General features: G+C 49.2%; 2 protein-coding genes across 3 annotated transcripts in view; both read left to right on the plus strand.

Annotated features, from left to right (window-relative positions):
• The window catches only part of CAPN5 (calpain 5), a 57,568-nt gene extending 53,002 nt beyond the window's left edge, over nt 1-4,566 (plus strand). The window contains exons 12-13 of the mRNA XM_080374781.1: nt 2,267-2,403; nt 2,725-4,566. Of these exons, the coding sequence (XP_080230907.1) occupies nt 2,267-2,403; nt 2,725-2,907 (320 nt within the window). The 3' untranslated portion in view covers nt 2,908-4,566. The remainder of the gene's footprint in view (nt 1-2,266; nt 2,404-2,724) is intronic.
• Nucleotides 4,567-4,703: 137 nt separating this feature from the next.
• The window catches only part of MYO7A (myosin VIIA), a 114,436-nt gene continuing 109,807 nt past the window's right edge, over nt 4,704-9,332 (plus strand). For both annotated transcript variants that reach the window (XM_080374780.1, XM_080374779.1), the window contains exon 1: nt 4,704-9,186. The gene's annotated coding sequence lies outside the window, so the exon portion shown is untranslated. The remainder of the gene's footprint in view (nt 9,187-9,332) is intronic.

Genomic DNA, 9,332 nt, shown 5'->3' on the forward strand with positions numbered 1-9,332 from the left:
GTCCTCCTGGGGCATCTGGACCAAGAAACCCAGGACTAGTGATGACTTGCACCGGGAGATCGTTGAAGTATAGATGAAAGGTCTAGAGGTTGCAGTTAGAGAAGCAAATGCCTTTCCACCATGAGAGCAGACCAGGTCCTAGCTTTTCTCCCCAGTTTCTTGAGTCAAGGACATGTTTTGAATGGGGCAAGGTTCAGCCAGCCACTTTCAAGCCAAATTTAAAGTATAAAATTGAAAACTTAATTTTTTTTTAAAAATCGAAATTAAAAACTTAATTAATTATTTTTTTCACCCAAGCATTATCGTCAGGGCTGCGTATCACCAGAGCCCTGGAAGTAACTGCCTTAGGGCAAGGACTAGCCCGATTTGATTATTTATCACATGCCACAAGGGGAGTCCTTCTATCCTGTCTGATGTCTGGGGAGGGAATTTTATCCGAGGTAGGTTGTTTCTTCTTGGGTTACTCGCAGTAATTCAGTGTATGGGGAATGCAGGGGGAATCTGTAGCCAAAGGTCTCTGAACTCTTCACAGCAACAAGGAGATTTATCTTTCCTTCAGACAAGGGTACATGTGGTTTCTGGAGCCATGAAACATTTTTTCAGCAAGAGGCCCTTGGGAATGGCTTTTTTCCAGTTGTTTAGTTCCCGCCACCAACAGCCTGCATGTTTGGTGCTTCCTAGTGTAATGGCATCTCTCGTATCTCTCAGCCTTTCACACTACTTTGGAAATAATGATTTACAGATAGGAATTTGGCTCCAGCTTATGGAATATGAGGATTTAACGGGACATCCCAAAAGACGAGGCTAGTTTGGAAAAACAGCTGTGAAATCCAGCAGCTGTGTCTCACCAGGGGAGCCAGGTCCTTGCAAACAGAAAGCTAGCGAGGAGGTGGTCTGGCAATCAAAGATGTGGTTCTTAAATCCCTGGCCCTCAGAAGAGAATGGTTTGTTCCTCCTAATTTCCACATTTTTCTTGGACAAGAAAACTCATCCACCTGGTCTGTGTTTCCATCACAGCCACTAAAGCTCATGGTAAGAAAATGCATTCTGGCAGTTACATTTCCATAGCAATTGCTCATTCTTTACTGAAATTCCCAAAACGAGCACTTGTTTTGTAAGGGGAAAATGTTCACTAATTAGGGACTCCTTCCCTCTCCTGGAAGCTCAGGTACAATCCAGCTGTGGGCTAGTAGTCTGTGAACTTGGTAACTTTACTCTCATCGTTGTGGCTTGCTTGTTCCCCATGACTGCCTTGTTCCAGCTGGGATATTGCAATAACTTTCCCACTTTCTCCTCCACTTCCCACTCATTTCCCGTGATTGCCCCTTGATGCCCAGTCTTTTTCTTCCCCGTGTCTCTCACTGCCATCGATGATCCTTTTTGACATTTTGACCTTCTTCCTGAATTCTTGCCCAAACAAATATTCTAAGAACCATCTTCACCTCTTCAAAAGCCTTTCAAATACATTTCCATCCTAAGGCTCCCCATCCATCAGTTGCTCACCAAACCTCCTCAGTGCCCAAATGGTCTAGTTTTTTGATCTCATGAATTAGCACATCTTAACACTTCATTTTGGCTCAGCATTGTGCCATCTCTCATCACCTTGACCACCCAGCATTTTTCTTAGCCCAACATTAGTCTGACAGCCCCTGCAGCACTGGAGTCTCACTAAATCCAGGAGGAAGATGTGCCAATGATTTGTGCATAGGGGTGAAAAGCAGAGTCCCTGCTGAGGTAGCTAGTTACCACCTTGAAGTAAAACCAAGGTTAGTCTGGCTTGGGAGTGTATGAGCTGCAGTGGAAGCAAGTGGAGTTTTGCAGCTGAAGGCCCTTGCCTTCTTGCGTGAAATGACCTCTGTGACCTCTTTCTCTTCCCCATGGCTTTATTTCTGCCTGCCTTCAGCAGGGCAAGCCCTGAAAGGAGAGTTGAGCAGAGCGGTGTCTTCCATAAAATATTTATCCCAAAGGTCAGAGGATTTGGAGTGATAAAGGAGTGTTTAGGTAGGTTATGGAGTCAAGGAAGAGGTGGCCATTTCATAGCAGTCCATTACCACCTGCTGCCCAGGTACAATGTCACCTAACAGGAGTTGGCCTGAGCCCAACAACTGAGCTTCATGAACATCATCTGGGTTGTGATGAACTCTTTGGCAGATATCCATCTCCTCTGGTGGGGTATGGAGGAAAAGTGCTGCATGCCATCCTGGAAAAGGGCTCTGAGGAATTACAGGAGCTACAACAAAACAAAAAGCCCCTTTTCTTTCCCCAGGAGCTGACCCTTATGTGATCATCAAGTGCGAAGGGCAAAAAGTTCGTTCTCCGGTGAAGAAGAACACAGTGTCTCCAGAATTTGATGTGAAAGGGCTCTTCTACCGCAAGAAGCCAGGACAACCCATCATTGTTCAGGTAACCAGGAGGCGAGCAGCAAGCCGAGGGATGGAGACTCTGTCTCGCTTGGCCACCCCACCTGCCCTCTCCTCACACTGTCCACAGTGGATCTGTTCCCCAGGGCTGAGCTTCATCAGTTCATGCAGCTCAGCCCCTCACCACCACGGCTGAGCGGTGACATCTGGTAAACGCACATCCTTTGCCCCTCACACATGTCTCTGAGCCCCACATCTCAACAACCTCCATGGCTCCAGCTCAGAGCAGGTCCCTCCCCTCTGGTGTATGAAGGTTGGCTGCATCGCTCAAGGCGCTGCCCTCGTGTCTGTTTTGTTTCCCCAGATCTGGAACCACAACTTAATAAGTGACGAGTTTTTGGGCCAAGTGGTGCTCACGGGGGACCCCAGCGATCGGCAGTCAGTGCACACACTGCACCTCCAGGACAGGGGGAACAGAAGATCGAATGATCTCTCTGGGACCATTGCTGTGATGCTGCTCAGCAGCAACATCCTCACCAACGTCTAAGTACTCAAGAACTCTTCTTCTGGTGCCACAGATGTGTATATAAACATGCACACATACATACATACACACATACACACACATAGCCTACCTACCATCTGCAAAGCCTATATGAACTATGCATGCATTCCATTCTTAGGAGCCAGTCTTGTGTTTTCAATGTTAAAAAGTGGTGCCTTTTTGGGGAACCACAACAATCCTTCTGCTGGCATCCTCTGCAGCCCCCATCGCCGCCGTGTGCCCTGGGGGATCGCTGCAAGCACGCTGTGTGTCCTGACAGCCAGAGCACAACGCCCTGCTGCTGTTTGTTTACACAGGCTGGCACACACGTGCCACCACGCACACATGTGGCCACCGCGGTCCTACCAGCTGCTTTCATGCATCTTTGATGTGTCTGCTTGGTTTAAGAGTAGTGTGTGTGGAGTCGTCTCCTGTGAAACTGCTGTTTAATCGCTTATCTGTGGAGGCACCTCAGCAAAGGAGAAGTGGAAAACAAGATCAGGCCCTTTTGAATGTGGTGCTGGGCATGGGTTTGCATATTGCAGTTGGAAAGAAAGTGCACCAAGGCAGTCCCAAATCCCAAATCCACAGGGGCAACAAGACTAAAGGTTCCATCATTTTAGGGACAAGCTGTTTCCTCCTGAGTCTTGTTCAACCCCATGAATACAAAGATGCCAACAACTATGATGCCAACAACTATGGTGGGGCAACTGTTCTTTGGGGTCAAGTTTTTGAACCAGTCTGGACTCAGCTCCTGCATGTGCCTCGAACTGCCGTGGTGCCTGCTCTCTCCATGGCTTCATGCTGTCCCCATCCCAAGAGCTCACCCCAGTAGCTGGGGTGGGTTGTCTACTGGGGCCATTCAGTGTTTAGATAAGAGGAGACCATATCCTCTGAAAGCCAAAGCATCAGGTCCAAGGGATAGGGAGCTTTGCTCAATGGGCTCCATCTTTACTGCTGCATACAGTGCATCATATCTCAGTGCCTCGCATTCCCAAATTCTCTATGAAAATAGTGGGATTTTAGCTTGTGCTGGAGGAGCACTGCTCCCAGCGCAGCCTGAAAATGCTGGGAATCTTTGATCCATGCCAGTGTTCATCTCTCACCTTTAATTTCCAGTCTCCTGGCCTGGAGGATGAGTTGCACAGTGCTAGAGCCAGTCTCACAAGCACAACCCAAGCACGTCCTCGGGGACATGTTTAGGGCCATGGTCTGCTTCTGTTCATCATGAAGACTGGATGTATCTTCCTTGTTCCACTGGGTGGCAGAATCTGGCTGCTTCTAAACCATCCCAGCTAAGCCAAACAACAAACCCTCCTCTGGCCTTTCAGCAGCTATCAGGGCAGGTTTCAAGGCATTTTTTTTCTCCTGTTGTTTAGGTTCAGGGGTTTTTTTAATTAATGTGCCTTTAAAAATGGTGCAAGTTAAGGGTTTTCTCTGTCAGGTTTGCTAACAAGAAAATATTTTGCCGCCACCTGCATGCAAGTAGAAATGGATACATATGATGATGTAATCTTTTAGTCATGGTAGATTTTGACCTGAGCAGAGTCCTCTGCCTGCAAGGACAAGTGAACAGGAAAGCCTTTTGTTGCCATAACAAGTAGAGTTTCTGCTTGTCCTACTAAATGCCTGTGTTTGTGCTGCAAGTCTGTATCTTTTTTTTTTAAAAGTCCCTAAAGATCTGCCAAACCTGTAACGTCGTAAGACGTTCCCCAGAACCACATTACCAGACAGCTCAACTCTTGGTGCATCCAGAAATTTACAGTACAACTAACTTAATCGATTTTTGCAGGCTGTTTTTCCCCTTTCCTCAGCTTCAGAGTTTGCCTCCTGGTTATGAATTGGGTTTTTGGCCAAATTGCTTATTTTCTTAGGTCTTGTTTTCCAGGACTTAGAGGCAAGCAGTGGCCCACAGGATGCTCTTTCCAGGTCTCAGTTATTCCTGGCTTGCACTGAGCACCCTCCGATTCCTGGTGCCATCACTGCATGTTGCAGAAGTGCTTCAAATACTCCTGGTTTGGTAAAGTGACATTTTGACCCCAAGGTAAAGACAATTCCTTGAATCTGGGCAGACTGATTCAGAGGTATTTTGACTTTATACTGGGTTTGTTCATGGGACTCATCACTGAAAAGAAACGAAAGCAGCATTGTGGGGTTAGAAGGCGTGATTTAGGTCTTAGGTGAAGATCTCACAGGCTCATGTTCAGCATGGTATGTGAGAGGGACCATGATGCCCAAAGATACCTCACCTGGCAGGGAAAAGAGCTGTTTAGCTAAGGGAGAGCATCACAGGAACATCACAGGAGCTTTGCACCATCATCAGCCGATGGGGGTAGCCAGCCTGCCTGCATTTGCCTTGTTTTCTCAGCAGATCGGGCTACTGATAGCTTCAGCTCAAGTGCCCTGACACGTGCCCAACTGCACCGTGATCCCCAAGGAATGGCGTTGGAGCTTGCTGAGGAGTAGCGGTGCCCTGGTACCCATGGACAGCATCCTTCCTGCCTACAGAGAATCAAGCCATAAAGAGAGGAAAGGCAGCTTTTAAACAGCTTCAATAATAAAAAAAAAACATCAAACTATATCAGGACCAAAATGGCTTAACATCAGTAATATCTATCCTTTTTTTTTTACCCCAAACTTTTGAAAATCTAAAGCAGAAGCCTTCTTCCCCTTACATTTCCAATGGAATAACAAAAATTACCTTTGTTGCTTGCTTTTTTTTTTTTTTTTTTTTTTTTGTCTTGGTTGTAGAGCAGATGAGGGAGGGTAGTTATTAAAATGCCATTCCTAATGTGGATGCCTTTTCTCTTTGAATGAAGTAAACAGAAATATTCAGGACTTTTTGTCTGAGAGGAGGACAGGTCTGATAAGCACTTTCCAGAGCCTCCCAAGTAGTGTAGGACATGTCTTTGATTTATTTTCCACTTCTTTTGTTGATCATTTCAATGGTTGTGAGTAGCCTGCCGTTACACTCTGTGAAATCCATTTCTTTTTGACATGTCCATGTTAAAACAGGCTACAACTTGTCTTCATCTCCAAAGGCACTGATGTGTCATGCTGCACAAGCTCAGAGAGTGGTCCAAACAGAAAGCCAACGTTGTACAGCTGTAAACCTCCTATAAATAAATTGTGTATATTTTATTCGGACCTATTTTGCTGTGTTCTTCCAGAATGCTTTTGATGGGCACAAGGTGGCTCTGCAGAGCCTTTTTCATTTGCTTGATTCACTAAACTCCATTCAAATTCTTTTCTCTGCGGACTTTGAGACTGAGGCAAGGCAATCTGCATGAAGGTTTCACACAAGGTTGCACTCATGTTCACTGGGAAAAGCCACGGAGGGGAGGGGTAACCTCCTCTGACTATAAAACCTTTGCATCCTATGCCTCAGAGTCACCACAATGCAGGGAACTTGGTTTTTTTGAGCCTCACCTGACTTGGAAAAAACTCTGAAGACTGCTAAAAAGGAAAAAAAAAAAAGGGGGGGTGGATTTTGGGCAAAGCAGCAGGAGGATGTGATTTTAGGAAGTCTTTCCCTTGGAGAGCAAACCTGCACGTTGCACACTGGGAGCATTTGAAAAGTGAACAGCCTGTCCCTGCCCGTGGCAGCCTCCAGACTTGCTGCGGTAACACATGGTGCTGAAGTGCTGGCACTGGGGTCTTGCTTCCATCTCAGCTTCCCAAAGTGCTGGCACTGGGGTCTTGCTTCCATTTCAGCTTCCAGCCCCCAGCTCCACCATTTAGCCTGTGCTCAGGTCTTTGCAGCATGGAGGAGCTGTGCCCATCTACAGCTCACCCTCCAGAGCCTGGAGCAGGCAACTGGAAAAAGCCTTTTTATTGTGGGATGAGGACACCCATCCAGAAAGCCCTGCTCCTGGGATCATCCCCTGGGACAAAATATATCACCAAATGCTAGGCACAGAAAGGAGCATCCTACTCTATCACTGAAAGAACTTGCAAGGGGCATTTTTCAGGGGAAGGCCTCCCAGACATCTCAGCCTCACAAACATTCTAATACTCTCCTGGAGGATGTCCTGAGCAGTAGGCATGGCTGAGCACCTACGGGGCTGTGACACTTGTTGCTAGATATAGCACAAGAGCGAGCTCTGGTGTAGACTAGGTAGCTTTATTGAGTCTTGCTTTGTGCACTTTCAAAAAAAGGGCTATGGAAGCCTGGATAAGCCACAAATCACCCTGTAGGTGTGTGTGGAAGTCATGCATCCCCACCATCACCCACATCTCGGTTTTGCTGGTGCTGGGGCAGTGGACTTGAAAGTGGGGGTTGCTTTGCAGCCCTGCCTGTCCCAGTGCTGGTGGTACACACCGATGTGGACTGGCAACATGGGCAGGGATGTTGGAATTAGTGTGGGATCCCAACACATCACTGTGGAGATGTGGGGAGTATGTGCATGTTTGGAGACTGGCAGCAGGTAGTAGAGTGGTGCACAGCTCCAGGCAGGATTCAGCCCAGGCTTCCCAAGGGTACTGCAGCAGCTCTGCATCCCTCCAGCGCTGCCATCTGCCAAGAATTTCTGCTCACTAATGTTAAACTAAAATAACACTTCAGAACCTTCTTTTGACCTGCAAGAGCACCTTCATGGAGGAACAGACATCCTACCATAGTTGCAAGATGACACTGGAATATTTCTTCTTAGTGTTGGGTTCCCTACATCTTGCAGCTTCCCACCCCAACACCTCTATACATTCCCCCCAACTGCCATGTGGATATGAGCCTTCTGCTGCTTAAAAGGACCAGGGATTACTAGGAAGAAGGGCTACAGAGGTAGCAGGGCTTTCAGCAAGGGGATGGGTTCATTGCCTGACCCTCAGAGCTGCTCAGGTGCTTCCATATCCTTGGCCAATGTCCCAGGTATTAAACCAGGGGTTAGCCCATGACCCACAGCCATGAGATGCTGCACTGAGCGTTGCCCAAAGGCTCCTCGTGCTTTTCAAATCCCACCTCCAAACCCAGTGGTGCAGGCAGAGGAGCATGTCTGGCCCTGTGTCCCTGGCAGAGTCTCCCTTGCTGCCTTCCCACACGCCCATGGGAGACGCTGGGCACAAGAAGGGGCTGCCCGAGGCTGGACCACTTCCAGGCACATCGGCTGTGGTCCAGAGTGAAGCAAATCCCAGGCACAGCCAATATCTGCCCTCGTACCCACACAAACCACATTGGCACAGTGAGTAGGGCTTAAGTGAAACCAGGCACGGCCCCAGGTGGCCATGGTTTGTCTCTCTTGTGCTTAAAGTCAACTGATTCTATTCACAGCTGGTTCCTCTGAGAGGACTGGGCAGTGGCAGGGAGTTCCTCGGGGTTGAGCAAGGGACAGGGTGGCTGTGCTGTGACTTCTCCCATGTTTTGAGCAGAGTTCCTAGTGTGGTTTTGGAGGAAAGAAACTTCCTCTTATTGCTCCTTACTTCTGCAGTATCACCAAAAAAAAAAAAAAAAAAATATTCAGGTGTCCTAGTCCCCAGGAGGGGTTCAGGCCCCCTCGTTCTAAAGCAGAGCTTAGAAACACCTTGTGTGATAACGCTGCAAATAAAAAAGCATGTTTTGCACCATTTACTGGCTAAAATGCCGTGTTTCATACCTAAGTGAGAAACCCCCGTGATGGGACACAGCTCAATTAAAAGCCACCCCCACCTTCCTCAGCAGGAAGGAGGAAAGACACTAGCTCAGATTTGGGCAGGGAGTCACCAGGTCAGAGTTAAGCTTCTAGGCAAAACCTCAGCTCTGAGTTTCCTGCTCCTCAAGCATTTTTCTGTCCCAGTTTTCCCGTTTACAAGCTCAGGCTGCTGTGTTCAAACCAGAATGCCTGTCAGCTGCTGGCCCCATCCCACGGGGCCTCAGGACGGTGCCCAGTGCAGCCCTGAGTGGGCTTTGCGTGAGGCAGCGGGATCCTTCCAGCCATCCCTTTGCCCAAAAGGCTATCAGGGCTCTGCACAGCGAGGACTTGAAAAACGCAGCGTAACTCACAGCAGGGCTCTTCATGGGTACCACGTTCTGGGGCAGACCCGGGGGATACAGGAGGATGCACCCTTGGGGTGTGGGGACGCTTGGGGAGCGCGGCGCTTGCGGTGTCGCCGGCCTGGGAGTGTCACACGCACATTCACACTCACACACACCCCCCACACACACCGGGGGCCGGCTGTATCCCGGCTCCTCCCCCGCTAAGAGGCTCAGGCAGGGCAGGCGCTGCCCTCGCTCCGTGCCGGAGGCAGCGCGGCTCCGCGCCGGGCACCAGCGCCCCTTCCCCGGCCCCCGGCCGGCCATGCCCCGCTAAGGTAAGGCGGAGGGGGTGGCAGGCGGCACCCGGGAGGGACCGGGCTGAGGGCTGGGGATGCTCCGGGTGGGGTGCGATGGGTGCAATGGGGGTGCGGTGGGCTGGGATGCAGCGGGGGTAGCCCCGGTGGGGCTGCGCGGCAGCGAG

The sequence above is a fragment of the Falco punctatus genome (assembly GCF_963210335.1).
Source record: "Falco punctatus genome assembly, chromosome: 2".
Lineage (NCBI taxonomy): Eukaryota > Metazoa > Chordata > Aves > Falconiformes > Falconidae > Falco > Falco punctatus.